This window comes from Glycine max, chromosome 8 (genome assembly GCF_000004515.6).
Source record: "Glycine max cultivar Williams 82 chromosome 8, Glycine_max_v4.0, whole genome shotgun sequence".
NCBI lineage: Eukaryota > Viridiplantae > Streptophyta > Magnoliopsida > Fabales > Fabaceae > Glycine > Glycine max.
Genome location: NC_038244.2, coordinates 4,418,416 through 4,437,678, shown reverse-complemented (window position 1 = coordinate 4,437,678; position 19,263 = coordinate 4,418,416). Strand labels below are relative to the sequence as shown.

At 30.4% G+C, this 19,263-nt stretch overlaps 1 protein-coding gene and 1 pseudogene across 2 annotated transcripts; one reads left to right on the top strand and one right to left on the bottom strand.

Annotated features, from left to right (window-relative positions):
• Window positions 1-2,195: 2,195 nt before the first annotated feature.
• LOC100803735 (probable ADP-ribosylation factor GTPase-activating protein AGD15) lies at window positions 2,196-9,758 on the bottom strand. Of its 2 annotated transcripts, XM_041017967.1 has the most exons (10): window positions 9,504-9,757; window positions 8,418-8,573; window positions 7,984-8,042; window positions 6,790-6,880; window positions 6,188-6,242; window positions 4,551-4,647; window positions 4,236-4,437; window positions 3,236-3,422; window positions 2,846-2,966; window positions 2,196-2,505 (listed from the first exon to the last, which is right to left on the bottom strand). In XM_041017967.1, coding segments are annotated over exons 1-9 (900 nt in total). In that variant the 5' UTR covers window positions 9,555-9,757; the 3' UTR covers window positions 2,196-2,505; window positions 2,846-2,964. The 2 variants fall into 2 exon arrangements, with proteins under 2 accessions (XP_040873901.1, XP_006584926.1); XM_006584863.4 differs by lacking the exon at window positions 8,418-8,573 and having other exon boundaries at window positions 9,504-9,758.
• Window positions 9,759-10,744: 986 nt separating this feature from the next.
• On the top strand, window positions 10,745-18,078 carry LOC100803201 (rhodanese-like domain-containing protein 8, chloroplastic; annotated as a pseudogene).
• The last annotated feature ends 1,185 nt before the right edge of the window (window positions 18,079-19,263 follow it).

Sequence of the window (19,263 nt, the reverse complement as noted above, 5' to 3'; positions counted from 1 at the left end):
TACACTAGATTGTGTGGGTTATTATTTTTTATAAGGTTTTGTAAGGTTGGAAGTCTTGAAGAGTAGTTCAAGTATTAACATAAGAATAAACATTTTATTACCTTCGCCTTAATATAATTGTCCTATAAAATGAGAATAAATATTTTACTACCTTCCCCTCAACATAATTGTCCTGGAAGAATTTTATTTTTTGTCCCAATATAGTGTGTTTGGATCTCTGTTGAGTTCATTATAACACAAAATACGAGACAAAAACAAAGAAGGTGATACTTTAACAGAGACTGACCAAAACAAAAGAGGCTACCTACCATCCAAATCAGACTCTATAAATTTTCATTTTAATTTTTCAAACTTTTCTATCCAAAACTTTTTTTATCCATCAGATATTATTTTTCTCTTCCTTGAAGATGGTAACACCGATAGAGTAATTCCTTTTTTTAATCCCCCAGACATTTTTTTTTCTTGTCAGATAACAAAGTTATTAATGGAAAAATGTACCAAAAACTCTAATCTGCACCCTAATCCTAATTTTCTTCCTAACATCCACGTGAATGGTGACGGGGTTTGTTGAATAGTTTTCTCGTATCTGTATTTGGAAAGTGGGAGAATAGATATAAGAAGTTTCTTGTCGAGGAGGGGATGAACATATCAAAGCGTATATGTTTCTTGTTTTGACTGGGGGTTGCAAAAAGGCGAGTCCTTGCATTGTATTTAGTGTTCTCAATGTTACACATATGAATTCATAAAACATAGTAATGTCACCGTTGCTTTTTTAAGAAAAAAACTAAAATACAATTTTTGTCTTCATGAAAGTCTTTTAAAAATATTTTGAAAGTCATTACATTCTTTATATATAATCTTTTAAAATTTACATTATTTTTTTATATAAAAAAATCATTTAAAATCTTAATTGAATTGGTCTGATGTAAGTCAATGATTAATTTTTTTCAACAATTAAATGAACATTATATATTTCATTCTATATTTAACTGCATTTTGATTATTTATATTTCAAATTGAAATAATTTTTAAAATATATCACATTTAGTTATTTACAAAAACAAAATTTTATATTAAATATTTCTATTATATAAATGCCATATTAAAATATTTGTGTACGTTCGTCTTTTTTATATTTAATCGTTTCTTTTTAATTAATAATAGTCATTCAAATTTTAGACTGATTCCAATCAATGATTTAAATCATTTTAATAAATAAATTAATATTATATTTAATTACATATTTAATTCCACTATGATTATTTTCATCTTAGAATAAATTATTTTCAGAAAATATATAATATAATAAAATATTTTCGTAAACAATCGTATGACTTAAATTGATATACCATTTTAAATTAACAGTCCATTAAATTTTGAACTCATGTCAATCAGTATTTTAAATTTTTTCTTTATTGAATGAACATTATATATTTTAATTTTATATTTAATTATATTTTGGTTACATCAGGTTATTTTAATATTATAAATTTCACAAATTCTTTCACATATAATTATTTATGTTCAATCCTTTTTTAAGAAAGACAAAGACAATAATTTCGTATCTTGAAATGTTCAAATAATAATTTTGAAATTAAATTATAATAATTTTAATAAAATATTCTTAATAACTTTAAAAGATCGCGTCTTAAATTTGATTTAGCCCTTTGTTTCTACATTAATCTGTCATTGATTGGAAAGCGCAAAAACTCTTGGAGAGTGAGTTAACATAAGTGGACATTGTAAGACTAATAACAGCCTTTAGGCCGCGAAATCAACCATTGTTAAGTAACCAAAATTCAATGCAATGTTATGGAAAATTACTTAAAAGGTTAGTTCTAGCAGCAGATAAAAATTGAAAAATTAGTTTAATAAATTATAAGTATGTGATAAAATTAATTTTTAAAATAATTGAAATATGTAAAATAATAATAAAATAATAAAATTATTATTTATTTTAAAAAATAATCATAAAATTTGATAAATATTTTAAAAATAAAACAATAAAATATAAAAAAATAGAAATTAGTGTTTTAAAAAAAGTTACTACAATTAGATTTCCAAAAATATAACAAGTTACTAATTTTTTTTTAAAAAAAATCATTTACTTAAGAATCAAATAGATTTTCCGGATAATAAAAAATATTGAAAACTAATTGAAATATTTTGTAAAAACAAAGTAATTATCTATTTATTTTGAAAAAAAGAAAAAATAATACTGGAAAGTAGAAGATGGACAAATATAAGTCAAGTAATAATTAAATTTACAATGTTTTTATCTATCGCAGACCAGAGAAGAAAACTTAGTGAAAGAAGAAACATAACTATTATGTCCTCCATCCTCTTGCCCATCTCAAATTAGTTAATGCTGTAAGAAAAATGAACCATGAACTAACTGCAAACCAAACCATACTATGGACGATCTCAACACCAAAGTGAAAGTGGTGTAGATGTTATATCCTACTGCAATGTGTTGATTATTCAAAACATCGTACTGTAACAAACCTGTGAAAACAAAAAATAAAGTTTCTTTTAAAAAATACAACAATACCAAACAAGCTATAATTATTTACCAAAGACTAGAAGCATAATATTTATGGTATGTTTCAAAAAATGATAAAAACAATGCAATTAACAATTAAAAGTCTAAAATATACCATTTTATTAGGCAATTACTCGGATAAAAAAGCAAATTGGAATTAACTTGATTTAGTTCAGGTAATTTAAGAACTACAAAGCATAGTAAGTGTATAGATGGAAGGGAATGTACATAAATCTTCAGATTTACCAAAATATGAAAGTGCAAATCACATTGTTAAAAATTGAAATGAGAAGCAATGCATACACTAAACTTATGCAGCTCAATGCTCATGCCACTTCACAGCGTCATCTGTAACTATAATCTTGTGACTTCTACACCAAGGATTAGTTGAACAAGCTATAAACTTAAAACGCTGGCACATCTCCTGCAAGCATATATATTGTTTTAATAATTTATAATAATTTAAAAGTATGACAAGAGAATTTCCCTTTCATATTTAGTTGTGAAATGTAACTAGGGGGTTAGGGATAGAACAAGAAAAACTTGTTTAAGAGACGAAAAGTTTCGATATTCTCAAATTCTATATAAAATGTCATACATCTTTACTGGCTTGGAACTTCATGATTCTGTAAGGACTATCAAATTCAATAAAAAAGTATAAAAAGATTATAGTTATAAGTATATTTTACATACAATCAAATGTTGCCCAACTTGAAGGAGGCATGGTTGAGAAGTTCTGGTTATCATCATAGATGCAAAGCAAGTTGAAAATGTCACCAGTGCCATTGCTCTTTCCTGTGGACTTGTCAAAATCAACTGATGAGGATGGCCTTTTTAATGGAGGTGAATTCTTCTTTTGCGTGTCTATAAAAGTAAAACCCTGAATTGCAGAGATACACTTAAAAAACATATCCTCTTTGTTTTCAAGATATAGTAAATCTTGGAATGCAAGCAAAAATTCAGTCAGAGAAAACATGGCAAAAAGAGATATAAGTTAGAAAATGAAGGGAAAAATGAAAAGATGATAAAGTGATATTGACCATCTATTTCTATTTGACATTTCATGTTGCCTCTTATCCCTGATTTCCCACAGACTCCTTCCCTAATTTGTTGGAAATTGTAAAAGAAACATTGAGTTCTCAACGAGTTTTTCTCGTATGACTTTCAAACCCTTCAAGAAACCCCCTATTCTTTGAGAAGAAGTAATCTTAACTCCCTTTAAACCTGAAAATCCCTTTGATCTAAAAACAATTGGCATCCTCCAGTATTATACTTGGAGCATTCCTTCCCTTAACAATTAAAAGTCAACATCTCAAGAGACTTCTAACAACTTTAAAACAAGCATCAAGTTTGGAAGTTTTCACATGACATTACATCTTTTCACGAAGTCCTCCCAAGAAAAAAGTCCTTATATATATAATGAATTGAGATTGTTAGGAAACAAGAAAAATTAGGAGGTCAAATTTGTTAATATATGCATACATAGAACGTTAATACTGTCAATTACTCGTGATTTATACTCGATATCGCTTATCATCGTCGTTATTTTGGAGTGGCTACACATGTGCCCAGGGTTAGTAGCTAGTTAAGTGGAGCGTTGACACTAATTGATCCAGTGAACATGCATGGCCGCAATTAAAATCCGAAAAGACATTATAAATGGTTCAGAAAACTTTATGAATAACATGGTTACCCCACGAGATCTTGTTATTGGAGGTAGAATTTGTGCCACGTGGTTAGCAAGAATACTTTCTTCAAGAGAAAGTCTCCTGTTGTTCTTCAGAATACCACTCCTAGCCCCTCCATTTGGTGACTCATCAAAATTATAGATTATTTCACCTGTCCTTGAAGTTGATTGCAGTTCTTCTTTTGAAGCCCATCTTTTCTCCACATACCTAAAAGATCTTAAGCAAGTTAAGTACATTCGTAAATTGAAAAGTTGATGAAAAATATCTTTTAGTTTCAAACAAAAACAATGTCTTAAAGAAAAAGTCCATCATAAGTTTACTTGTCACGGATAAACTTCTCAATTCCCAATTTACTTCTATCAAAATTTGGTGGAATTTTTTCCTCCCAGTGCTTATTTGACTTCTCATTACCCATTACTGCGTAAAACATTAAAATCGAGAGATCAGTTCAATAGTCGATATGTGCAACCAAGGTAAATAAAAAAAAGGCAAATTGTTGAGATACTAGAAATAATTATTTTCTATGAGTGCTAACAAAACTCTATTATGACACCTATCATTAATACTTATGATTTTCAATAAATTTCAGTTAATTATAAAAAAAGTGTTGGAAGGAAAATGTTAAAAAATATTATTAAACTCATATCAATCATCATTAAATGATAAGTGAGTCTTACCAATACTTATGATTTTCAATAATGCTATTACACTAATTGACTCCCAGGACTCATCATATATTAAAAAATTCAATAATTCATGACCTTTAAACTTGTATACTTCAAAAAAATATCATAAAAAATAACAATTTAAAAAACGAACTTGTTATGATACTAACAATCTACAAATCAAATCCCCTGTAGAAGAGGTGTCATAAGATTTTAAGTTTAACATAATTTAGCATATTTAGAAACATAGTAAAAATTTTGAGCATTTTTTTTAAAATTCAACATACACAATTTTAAGTTAGAATTTAAAGTATTATAGTATCATCTATTTATTAAAACTATCATTGTTTTGTTGGCAAACATATCTTATAAGTAGAAAATTATATAAAAGCAAATTCAATGAAGTCAATAAACTTGTGCAAACCCTAATTGTACTTAGTCAAACAATTAAGTAAATCTATAAGTAACATGATAAAGTATAAATTTAATTTTCTCATATGAGCGAGTTATTTTGGTATAAAAAAAACTCAAAACTGCATGATCCTTAAGTCATAATGACCTACTGATTTGAGCACCAAACCTGTTGAGTTAGATTGGATCACAATGGGTCTGTTGCATGGTCGACTGGCTTGGACCAGTTAGGTGTTCAATTCTTGGGCCAACTGGTCAAATTGATTAATTTGAACCGAGTATGATAATATTATTAGCGAAAGTATAGTTAGTGTTTCTCTATTTTCTATAGTGATATTCTTAGGTTTATAAATATGTCATTTATTTTTTTATCTATGGAAATTGAACACAATACCACAATTCAGGCATCTTCACTTAACCAATTGAATTAGATTTTTTAACATATATACACCATTTATATATACAAATAGAGTGAGAGTAAAAAAAAGAAATAATAAATTCTAATTGATTTTATAATTAGAGTAGTTAGAAAATTTAAATCATTGTCCTAATTACAATTACTAACAAAGTTTAATTCATCGTTCTAATTACGATAATAAGAAAACTAATAAAGACAACAAATTATAAAAACATACCAATTTTTCTTGTTAAAGATACATGTCTTCTATGGAAATTAGCTTCTCTTATGTTTAGTTGCTTTTTTCCTTTTCGTATTCAGAAGGTAAAAAAAAAAGTATACGACATATTTTTCTGCCAACCTAATAAAAGAAGCTCACAGATTACCTTGCATTTCTTTTACGAGTGTCACTCACATCTACCCATAATTCTGTAAATATTAATTTTCATTAAGAAAACAAGAAACAAATTATATAGTTTCTTACATTGCATGAAAGAAACTTGATCTGGCAACCATGTATCTAAAGTTGTAGACCGCACCTATATAGTTGCAAAATGAGAAGGCTTCCATCATTATAATTTTACTCATAGAAAAAGAAAAATGTATGTAAACAACATGTATAGCATATTCTGCTTTGCTGTTAAAAAAAGAAAGAAAAAAGAGCATATTCTGCTTTATTGTAAACCTCCATAGAACAGAAATATCGGATATTGCTTAAAGAAAGTTCTTTTATATTACCAATTTGCAACTATTTGTATACAGTCACATAGAGTTACAGATAATACATTTTATTAATATAATATTACCAAAAGTACATAATTAGAAAATTATTTGCAATAATGAAATGAACTCTGCTATCTATACCAAGTTGTTAACGTGATTGACTCACAGATGTGTGTGGCAACTATGGAAGAAAAAAAGGAAAAGCGTAGCTAATAGGTGAACAAGCATAATTCCACCTCTACATCAGATCAGCAGGTCATTCAGTGGTATTTTTGTCGAAAAATCTCAAGCATTTATCATGTCAAAACTTTCTACATAGAAGAGAACTTGATAAACTAAAAGAACGCAATAAACAATTTAAACCTTTGATATATGAACTCCAAGACTTCGGTGAATTCCTGAACATTGCATGCAAATGAAAATCCCTAGGTTCACACTTGCCCATCGTGGTGCCCTGACAATATTTGGGAAATCAAAAATTAAATTTTATAAGATTGCAAAACAACTACTAGGGCTGGAATAAAATATTACAATAATGATGCAATATAAGTGAATATCTCTTCTCGCTTCTACAGGAGAAAGCTCACGACTAAAGTATGAGAAGAACGGATGCAGATTCTCTGCAGTTAAATATGAACTGCACCGGTGCAGTTGTACTTGTATCTAACGGCCCATAAACTTTAATCGTTTTTTTTTATATGCAAAAAGTAATTCAGCACAAGTTGGGTCAATTCAAATCTCCAAAACAGGAACTTTACAGCAAGAAAAAAAATGTACACCCCGTTTCCTTAGTTTCTTACAGGAATCCACCTCTGCTAACATTGGATAAACAAATGAACATTTTAATGGTTAGATTGTGAACTTCACATACTGCAGTTCTGTAGGGATCCCATTCCAAAAAGAACATTATGTAGAAAGAAATAGTTAAACTATTTACAATGCCATCTAGTTAAAAATTGTATTCGATGTGGTTCCAAAAAGAAATGACTTTTCTTTTTGCTTCACAGGGTAAGAAAAATTCTCAAATTTTATTAGATCTTCCCATTGCAAATAGAAAAATTCTCAAATTTTATGTAAAATTTTATCGAAATATTTACAATCCCCATAATTGGAGGATGAGAAAATAGATGCAAATTGAAAAGAAAAGGAATGAAAATGTTCAATTTAAATATCCAGATTTACTACAAGAAACAAATGACGCCCATGTGGATAAAATAAAAATGGTAAGAAACATTGGTGGAAAAAAGATAACTTGAAAACCCTACTCAATGATGTATTTTAATTTAAAATGTTAAATATGTTTTAGTTTATAATACTAATGAAATGACTTACCTATAAATGAAGAACAAAAATAGACAACTTTATGTGAAAAATAAAACCTGTGACACCTTTCTTATTTCTATAAATAAGAGACAAAAAGAATACATATCATTTTTTAGAAACTAAAATTAAACATGATCATATTTGTATGAAGCAAAAAATATTTAACCCTTAATTTAAGCGTAATGAACAAAAACATTATTTATAAAAAAATAATAAGTTCGTAAATGCATATACTTGTTCCGGCAGTCTGCGCATTCCCTGTTCTCAGGCAGCTTAAGAAGTCCTTCTAATATCTGCATAAAGGCACAACATAAGAAACTAACATAATAAAATAAAAACAAGAACAACCTTTATTTCCTAAATTTAATTTAAACTTTTCCCCTTTTTCTGTTTCCTATTGTCCTATATTTATTCTGATCTAATTGGGTTTCAGAGACTATTTAGTGCTTGAATCAAATAACTTTTATAAATACTTCTCTCCTTTAAAGAAGAGGTCCTGAACACCAATTTTGAAGAGTTATCATTATGAGATAATCTTGATTTGATAGCCTTCTCAGCATTGACAAATTGTAAATGGCTTGCTCGATTACTTGGAAAAATTGCTAGTTCACAACCTTTAAGGGGAAAATATTTCCAATAATTTACACGAGTGGACTCTTAATACTAACTTTTAGTCGACATGACTGGGAAAGAGAAGATAACTGGGAAATTGTGCGTATGGGCTGCACACTTGAACTCTTACTAATAGATTGACTAGACAAGTGCCCAAGCATCAGCTGTGAGAGTGGCAGCATGAGAATGGTTTTCCTGTGACCATCTTCCACCTATTTGCAATCAAGCCACCAAGATGCAATAGGACTTTGAAACAGTGACAAATTTGGGAAAAGCAACAATGGCAAGTACAAAAGAGTGATCTGGCTATGTAATCAGCAAGATCTCACGACAAAAGTGACACTAAATGCATTTGACTATAAATGAATCTATTATCAAAGTTTTTTTTTTTTTTTACTCAGACAAAACATGTAATAGACTTTAATAATTTTATAAAATTAACTTTATCATCGTAGATTCATTTATAGTTTTATTGCCCATAATTAATATTATTAGCTGTATAAATAAAAATATTTTAAATATCACATCAAAAAAGCTAAAATAACACTTATTTTTTACATATACTTATTATGAGACATAAAATTTGAGGTCTCTTAATTCATGGTTGGTTTCTAATTAAAGAATTAATTATGAATTTAGAATTGATTTTAAATAAATTTTAACATATTTAATTTTTTGTTGAAAGAATTTATGAGTTTGAAATAAATTTGAGTAATTTTTGTGTAAGATAAAAAATTTATATAACATTTTACTTTTAATTTAATTTTATAAAAAAAAAACCTAAATATAAATCACATTAATTCAAATACAAAATTAATTTAATTTAAAATCAATTTCATTCAAAGACGCAAATGACGCAATTAAGCCAGGAGCCAGGGGAAAAAAGAAAGAAGAAATTCCTTCGACTCAAGTCATAAAAAAAGTTGAGGAAAATGGATCGAATTGTCGAAACTTGATTAGAATAGAGGAACACAAATACATCAAAGAGGCAATGGAAATGAGTGTCACTTCTCCTATTCATGCATGGCTCGAATACAAAAGACAGAGCAACTTAAAAGCGTCAAGCAATAATTATCATAAAAGCATAACTTTGAATTTGATAAAATCTGTTAAAACAGAACCAGCATATGGATTGATGAAACCTTGGCGTGCTTGGCATTGAGCTCCTTGGAGATGGAGGCTTTCCCGTTCATATTGACGTGACAGTGCAGAGCAAAACAAGAAAGGAAGGAAAATGTTGCGTGTGTGGGTTAGGTTCAGCAACTGAGAAGCAGAAACAAAGAAAACGGTTTTATTAGCCCAAACAAAAGCATTGCTGTCTCAGTTTGGCGTGACTTCCAACTCTACCAACATCATCACTCCCTCTTTCTTTCTCACTTTGACATATCAATTTGGCTGGCATCACCAACGCAAATTAAATCAACTGACAACCCACAACTACTTATTCTTTACCTTTTCACCAAAATATATCAATAACTATCACAATCATTGCGGGCACAATCCGGCAATTATAACTTTTTTTTAATTAGTATTGTTAATTCGTAAAACATCATATTCATGCTTTGAGCTTTATTCTTTCTTTTAAATAATCTTTAAAATAATATATATTTTTATTTTAGCTTCTTAATATTTTATTAGTTCCATCAGATTAAAATATATCAATTTTTTGACGTGACACCTTTACAACAATACATAGAAATTGAAAACAAAAATTTAAGTATATAATTGATCAAATATAAAAAAAATTATTTAAAGACCTAAAAAACAAAAATCAATAGTTTTTATAATAAATTTTAGACCCATATACATATAAAATATTTTATATGAGAATGATTCTTTTACGTGTGTAAGAACGATGAGAAAATTCATTATTATCTATTGAACTAAAATAAAAGTTAAAATTAAAATATTTTAAATTCAAATTAAAATTTTGTTTGATTATAAAATATTTATATCAAAAAATTAAATATTCTAAAAATTTACATCAAGATTATCACTGTTGTTATTATTACTGTGATTATCGTCATTGTCATCAAGATTATCATTTACATCTATCATTTACATCAAGATGTAAATGATAATTTATGTTGTTAACTATCGTTACCGTGACTATCATTTACATCAAGATTATCATTGTCATCCTTATTATGATTATAGTAGTTGTCACTCACATAATTTTACTTTTGTGTTTTGTTACTCTTGTTGTCACCACCACCAACAATCATAGTTATGGGTGATTGCAATGACAATTATGTTAGTTATGACAGAAACAATCATGAAGCGGTGATAGGATTATTATGTTAGTTATGACAGAAACAATCATGAAGCGGTGATAGGATTGATATTGATGATTCTCATATTTTCCCATAAGATGAATGATTAATTTCAACCATTATATTAAAATTAAATTTTTATCAAGGCTTTTGCTGCCTCCCTCTTGGTAGAGAAAAACTGCATGTGACGACGGATAGATGGAGAGGAAGCTCGTGGAATTGAATGCAAGTGATTGTGGGGCTCTCTCTTGGAGTTGAATGTTGGAGAGGTAGAGGAACCTCATGGGGTTGAATGATGAGGAGGAAGAGGAAGAGGAAGGTATAATTTGAAAAGGGTAAAAAATTGGGAGGTATTGGATATAAATGACTCAAAGAAAACATGAGTTGGGATTGGGCCTTATCTGTTATCCAAGATTTTGTTTGTTAACACCTGATTGATTCACAGACTCGGCCACGGTGGCATCGGATAGAGGGTCAAGAAAGAAAGGATGCAGTGGTGCAGCGAGGTCTTCTCCGTGTCTGGGTCGGGTGCACATGCACATGCACTCGCTCTCGCTCCTACAGTTTTACTACTTCCTTTTGCAACACAAGTTTTGTGTTGCAATTCCAATTCCAAAAGCCTCTCTTCAAATTCAGCAACTTCTCTTCTCTGGCTCTTACCCATTGTAAGCTGGTACCCTCTGCACTGCCACTAACACAGCCCTCAAGTTCAAGGAAGGATTTTGATTTTGTTGTCGTCAATTTCTACCACTTTGTGTTCATCCAAGACCCACAAGCTGAAGTTGCCAAACACCGTTCTTTCTTGGAATTGGAGGTTCGCTTTCATTTTCTTTTTATTATTTCCTCTTTCTATTTTACATTGTATTTGGAGCTTTAATTTTAATTTTCCAATGACCAAGTGCTTGAGAAAATTTAAAATTATTCTGAACACAGTAGGAAATATACCTGTTAAGAAAATCATTTTCTTTATGAATGCATTCACCCTGACGGGCCTGCTCCAACAATGGTTAATTTGATGTCATTAGCTGATAATGACAAAGTTCATTTTGAATCCCAGCTTTTCCCCTGGTATAACTTTTGCCTTTTAACAGGGTCTTGACATCAATGGAAGAGTCTATTTGAATGAACAAGGGATTAATGCGCAGGTCGGTTTGGGTTTTGCCCATGTACTGGTTAAGAATCCTGGCATGAGCATCTCCATAGAAAGATATATTTTCTTGTTTAACCTGATTGGAAATGCCAAGCGTGATGTCCATTACATGGGAGAGTTCACTTGCATTATAATTATGAAAAATGCTGAACTTACACCCATTTTTTAGGTGTATGGGTGGATGAATAAGAGAAGTAGAAAGAAAAAAAATAAAAAATAAAGTGAGAGAAAGTGATAGTTTTGATGAAAATTGAAGAGGTAGAAGATAAATAGGGTCAAAATAAGGTAGAAGAGAAAGTGAATGTACAAATATGAAGAATCGATACTTCAATCTGCTTCATGTACCTGTGTCCGATACGTATTCAATACCAATACTCTTGGATACTTCGCTGATACATATCGATGAAGTATTCAAACCTATAAAACACTAATAACTCAATTTGTTTCATGTATGCCGATACTCTTTAGATACTTCTCCAATATGATTGGTGAAGTATCCAAGTTTTTAAATCATTTTATGAAAATCCAATACAACTATATGAAACACGTAAGTATGCATAATATAGAAACATAGAAGCACTTTCTCTTAATGAACCAAAAAATGAAAATTGTTCTTTTTATGGATGATTTTTATGAATTTTTATAAATTTCTAAATATATATGTATCTTACACATATTGTATCCTATATATTTTTTAAATAATCGTACTGCTGAATCGGATACGTGTTGTATAAGTGCATCATAGATGTACGATAATGTTAACTATTTACTTATTGTACTACAATGTTTATAAAGTAGCTACAAGACTTCCTTACAGTACTTCGTGGTCCAAATATGCCATTCTGATGTAATATATTACTGCAGTATAGTGGACCATCAAAAGATGCTATGGCATATGTCAACTGGTTAAGAAAGGATAACAGGTTTTCCAACATCTTGGTTCAGATATCTCCATCAGAAAAAGGACATACCTTTCCAATATTGAAGTTGCGTTATAAGTCTTCATTAGTACAGGTAAGCCTTAGTATGCCATAAAATATTCTTTTACAAATTAAGTTTGATAGGATTGGCATAGCTGTATTGTTATTTTCTTTAGGTTTTGAAGCTATGATCCATTTTTTCTTTTGGGGGCGATCAAATCTCGTCTGCTGGCTAGGATTTCCCTGAGCTGTATCTTTATAACAAATGAACAAATTTATACATTTTTTTATCTTCATATCTTTATGTTTAGGATGGATAGTTGTAGCTTTAAGACAATTTTATCAACTTATGACTTTCATTTGTCTACAGTTTGAAGGTGGTATGTCACATCTTTCATTTCTTGATCCTTCAATGAGGGCAATGGCTTATCACCTTCAGAATGGAGAGATAGATTGGAAGCAATCAATAAAACTGATCTTACTGGAAAAGATAACCCAAACAGAAATTACATTCTATTGGATGTGAGAAATGGTATAGGTTCTATAGTTCCAGAGTGAATCTACCTTTATTTCCTTAATTTAATTTTAAATTCCCCCTTTTTATGTTTCCTATTATCCTATATTTTATTCTAATTGGGTTTCAGACTGTTTGGTGCTTTAATAAAATGTCTTTTTATAATTACTTCTCCTTTAAAGAAGAGGTCCTGAACACCAATTTGAAAGAGTTATCATTGAGAGATAATCTTAGATTTGGTAGCCTTATGAACATTGACATATTGTAAATGGCTTGCCTGATTAGTCGGAAAAATTGCTAATTCACAACCTTTTTGGGGAGAATATTTCCAATAATTTACATGAGTGGACTGTTTATACTAACTTTTAGTCGACCTGACTGTTGAAAGAGAAGTTAATTGAGAAATTGTGCATACGGGCTGCACACTTGAACTCTTACTAATAGATTGACTAGAGAAGTGCTCAAGCATCAACTGTGAGAGTAGCAGCATGTGAATGGTTTTCCAGTGACCGTCTTCCAGCTTATCTGCAATCAAGCCACCAGATGGCATTTGGACTTTGAAATAGTGACAATTTTGGGAAAAGCAACAATGGCATGAACAAACGAGTGATCGGGCTTTGTAATCAGCAAGATTTCACGAGAAAAGTGACACTGAATGCCATGGATTGAGCAGAATGGATGAACAGACCTTTAGCATGTATGGACTTATGTTACACACAACCTAAACCCCCCCTTTTAGAGAGAAATTTATGAATTGCTTGAGTGATCAAACACTCAACTGGGTGGATAACATACATCAAGAAAATATTTAGAATTTATGCTTACAAGTTACAAGGTAATTAGTGAGAATGCTACGTCCTAAGTACACACTTGATACATACTATTTACTCAAATCTGCAATTTACTAGGAATAAATGCAATAAAATAGAAAAAAATTTATTGGTATAATGTCACTCATTCTGGAGCATACAAGTCAAATGCTCTAGGCTTGGAACAGTTATTATATTGAGTTTGAGGTCTCCTAAGGGACTACTCAAGAACAAGGGGGTAAGAAAGAAATCTTAAGAGTACTCCTATACTTGCGGTTATTCCTTCCACTCAACTCATACTCCCTAAAAAAAATAATTATTATTCAATAGCCAAAATGTATAAAATTTACAATGAGGATCTTTATATAGGCCAACAAAGCCTAAACAAGATGAAGCCCAATCCAATTAAACTAATCAAATCCAAAAGATAAAGCAAATTCCAAATTAAGTTAGAATCCAAAATAATCTCAAATCAAACCCCAATGATGAAATAAAAAAAAATCCCTATTTAATAACTAACCAGATAATTATCCAATCTACACCATTCCTCTTGATTGAGATAAACTCTTCTCCAGAGAGTCCAAATGTTGGAAATGATACCATTAGATAGTATTGACTATTGAGCTGATCAAAGTGTCAGCTTCAAACTAGGTGGCATTTGAAATGACATGATCCAAATGGACAAATGTTAGCCTGAGCCTTTGGATAGCTAATGTCATAGTTAATTACGTAGTCTATACTTTCCTCTTTGAATTATTTGTCTACCATACAGGTTACCCAAGGTGGAGATTGGGTATTTTGTCACTCAGGTGTGGCAGGTAATATCACAATGTTCTCCTGTGGTGACGGAAGGAGTAAGTATACTCTTTCCCATGATTAAGGGTGTGTTTGCATCACTGTTTATGTGCATTGGAAAGTAAGATTTGAATAAAACAAACATAAGGACATTAGTCATATAATCAAGGGCAACCTGAGCAACATTCATGGGCAAAATGTTACAAATGATATGTTCATTGTAATTGCCTATCTGAAAGGGAACCTGATTTCGCTCCTTAACTGGTAAACATGTCTTGTCTCCACATGTTACCTAAAAGGGGTGAGGGTGTGGTTCTAGCCTTATTTCTAATCTGGACATACTTATATTAGAAATAACACTCATGGAACTGCCTGTCAATGACTAACATACATGGAGTATCCCTTGTGCAACTACACGTGTGAAAAATGTTGGAATAGACTTGGCTGACCTAGCATCTGTTTCTTCTGCTCTTAGGTGATATCTTCAATTCATGTTTTTAAATATCTCTATATTTTTTTTTAAATATTTATAGTTTTCATAATTATAAATTCTAAGGATGAATACAGTATCATTGCTGTTATTCAGGTTATGAGTGGGATATTGGACATTTTCATGGGGCTCAACGACCTAGTGTGGACTGCTTTAGGAACACTTCATTTGGTCTGTCTCAGGAAGAGGTTGGGCCATTATCTGATGTGTCAGGGACCTAATCTGAACTGATTCAGGATTGATATACTCTTGTGATAAGCTGAAACATGCCATCAAGTTGTATGACTTTTTTTTTTTTTAATAAATGTCATAAAATCTTAGTTTTATCTCTATTTTTTGTTATTCACAGGAAAAAAGAACATTTTTTTCATTTATTAAATTGTTATGATGATTGATGAACATGGCATTCTTGCTGTGACTCAATCCTGATTTCATTTAGAGATTTTTTTCTCATTTAGCTATGAGCTTTGCGTAGATCATAGGTTGGGATTTGTGAATCACTAATTCAAAGTTCGATCTCCCCATTATGGGTATTAATGCACACCTCTTTGATATGCCCTCTTTAGATCACTGCTTCAGATCCTTTATCAAATGTAGATGAAGAAAAAGCAAACATATTGATGTATTGCACTGGAGGGATTCGCTGTGATGTTTATTCTACAATACTAAGGTAAAATATTATTAGAGAATGCTAATGAGTGGCCTTGATACTTTGATTAAGAAACAAAATTAAAAAGTATTGAATAAGAAGGAAAGCATTTATTATTTATGTTCCTAAAAACTGGATTGGGCTCACCTGTTTGATTGGAAAGCCGGTGAACTGACCTAGTGTCTAGTCCAAATAAACCATAGAACCAACCTTGAGAAGAACTAGTCACAAAAATAAAAAAACCGGTTAACAATTGGGCAGTGAAAAATGTTTAATAGGAGGTAGTTTTGACTTCTTTTTTTTCTTAAAAAATGAAAAATCAATCTAAGATATTTTGTCATTTTCATTTTGATTCTAGATGTAACCTTGTTATTGCAAATGGACATTGTTTTGTACTATTGAATTTCAGACCTAAGTATTATGATATATTTCATTTGGACTTATGTGTATACTATAAATATTAAAGAATCTATAAAATAGTGTTTTATTTTAGTCTTTAGTGTTGTAAAGTTGTGATATTATATTTCTTTAATACTATTTCATGTATTATTTAATTGTAATTATTATTTACTAATATCAGTTCAGCTATGGTTTGACCACTTTGAACCATTGAACTGAACCAATATTTTAATCGGTTTAATGATTGGTCCAATTTTTAAAACATTGTTTATTATATTGATACACAAAATATAATTTAATATTTTCTTTCTAAGTAATTAAAAAAACATTTATTAGTTTATTAAATGTTTCTTAACTAATGTTTTTAGGGCACTTATCAGTAATACCAGTTATTATTCCATAATTATATATTTTTCTTTTGCTTCTTTTGGCATTATATGTTTATTTTCAGAAAACTCGTACTCTTTCCATTTTGAACTTCTGTAGATCTTACTAAAATCTCAAACACCATGGAATATGATGCACTCTGCAATTCTTATATAGAAGAAAGCATTTCACTCTGCAATGTATACTTTGTATAACCATCCAAATTCAACCATCAGCTTCTAACACTATTAAACTTTTAAATGATTTATGGTAAATACATGGCAAACACCATCATTGGTTTTGTTTAGCAAAGCTGCTCATCCCTTTCAATGGCCAAAGTAATGCTACCCTTGTCAAGTTTGTTAGAATAGAGTACCTCAGAATTTCATGACAATATTTAATAGTAGTGGCACTAGTACTTGGCCTAATATTAGTATAACTAGGATCGTTGGGTTAATATTTTGTATGATCATATCACATTATTACACACCATACTAATAGAGTCTTATGTTGGGTATTGCTTTTTTCTACCTAAGCACTCTAAACTCTGCCTCCTTATACTTGTACACCAACCTCCCTATTGTCTTTTCTATTGACTAGGAAAAATGGTTTATTCATGGAACTGAAGTCACGTACACTTTCTCCCCCTTTTCATATTGTTAATTTTGGTGCATTGCTTTGATGCCATGCGACCGGCAGCAGGGATTTCAAAATTTGTATACCCTGAAGGGAGGCGTTTCTCACTATCTAAAGAATGAAGTCCCTGCAGAATGGGTAGGAAATTTATTTGTATTTGACTCCCGTCTATCTCTCCCTCCTTCTATTTACTATACCGGGGCCACAACTCAAGCAGAGTCAAATCCAGTTTCTGGAGATGATAATTTTGCAAAATGCTACGTATGTAGTTTGAAAGTCAGTGAATTGAGACATAGGAACTGTGCAAATCTTGATTGTAATTTGCTTTTTCTGTAAGATTCCTTTCTCTGTTGCATTTGTGTTCTTTTTAACAGGACTTATTTTTTGCATTTGGTGATTTTCATTATGTCAAACATGCTAGCCTTTGTCATGCAGATGCTGCAGACAATGTGTAGAGGATCTAAGAGGTTGTTGTTGTTTGACGTGCACTACTGCTCCTCGGCGTAGACCTGTCTTAAATGGAATGCAGAGATACAAAAAATGGCACTACTATCGGGATATGGATTTTCAAGGGAAACTGAAAATTTCAACTTGAATGCCCTTGTCAACCAATGGAAAAAGCTAGTTCCTCTCCATTTTTGTTGTTTTCCAGCTGTGCATTGGTATCTATTGGAACTGTACAAGTGTCAATGAATTTCTATGCATTTAGCTATTTACATATGGGTGACATTAGTTAAGGAATTAAAAAGGAAAAGTTTTTATTTGAAATTATATGAGAGCATATTTTTACCCATCCTAATAAAAAACTATTCTCTTTTATTTTTTTTAATTGGTGTCCTAGGAATATTGATTAGCATTTGTCTTTACATATTATATATGGGAGTTGAAGTTCTCTTGAATTGATCGTATGAGACAGTTGTAAAAATTAGATCATTTGAATAATTTATTATATGTATAACTGGTTATTTTCATATTTAAAAATTAATTTAATTTCGTTTGGATGTAAAAAAAACAGCTTTTACATATGAAAACAACTGAGGAAAAAAAAAGCTAGGATCCCAAACATTCAGTTTATTTTGGAAACAACCTTTTAAAAAATAAAACAGTTGAAATTATAGGTTGTTAAGTTGTTTCAAACATGCTTTAGTTTCAAGTTTCAACTTATATCCTGTAGTATACATTACATCTTTGCTAGAATAAAAAAGTAAAGCCTGTAGAGCAACACACTGGAAATCAACCATGTAGAAATTATGAATGTTGTGAGAACTTGTTTTTCTAGTTACCTCGATGACTCTAGTCCTTTTGTAAACTTGTAGTTAACTTCATTAATTAAAAGGGCAAACTTGTTTTACATTGACAATCAATTAAATCTCTATTCTGTCATTTTTTTCAGGAGATATTCTGTCATATAAGAGCACAATATTTTAATTAAATTAAAATTAGAAAAGCTTAAAAAGACTTTGATACTTATTTACACGAGTTATGTTATTGCAGGGACTTGGCACAAAGGATGTCATTCCTTTAGGGTGTTGTTTGTTTTCTGAAAAGAGAAACAATATTGAGAGGATGAAAATGAGTGATGGTGGTTTGGTAAGAGAGAAATAAGTTAAAAAATGTTGGAATCCATATTATTTCTCACTTATTTTCACTCTTCTCTCTATCTCTTCCATCATCTCTTTTTTATTTCTCTTCAACCAAATAACTTTACATATCACTTTATTTCTCACCTATTTTTACTTTTCTTTAATTTTCATCTACTCTTTTTCTTTTCTTTTATACCAAACACAGCCCTAAAGTTGCAGTGATAGTGTGGGAATTGATTAATGAGTATCGCAACATGAAAAGTAGCATGCTCGGGTGGAAGCTCTTCCTCCGAAATGAAACATGCTGTGTTTAATGTC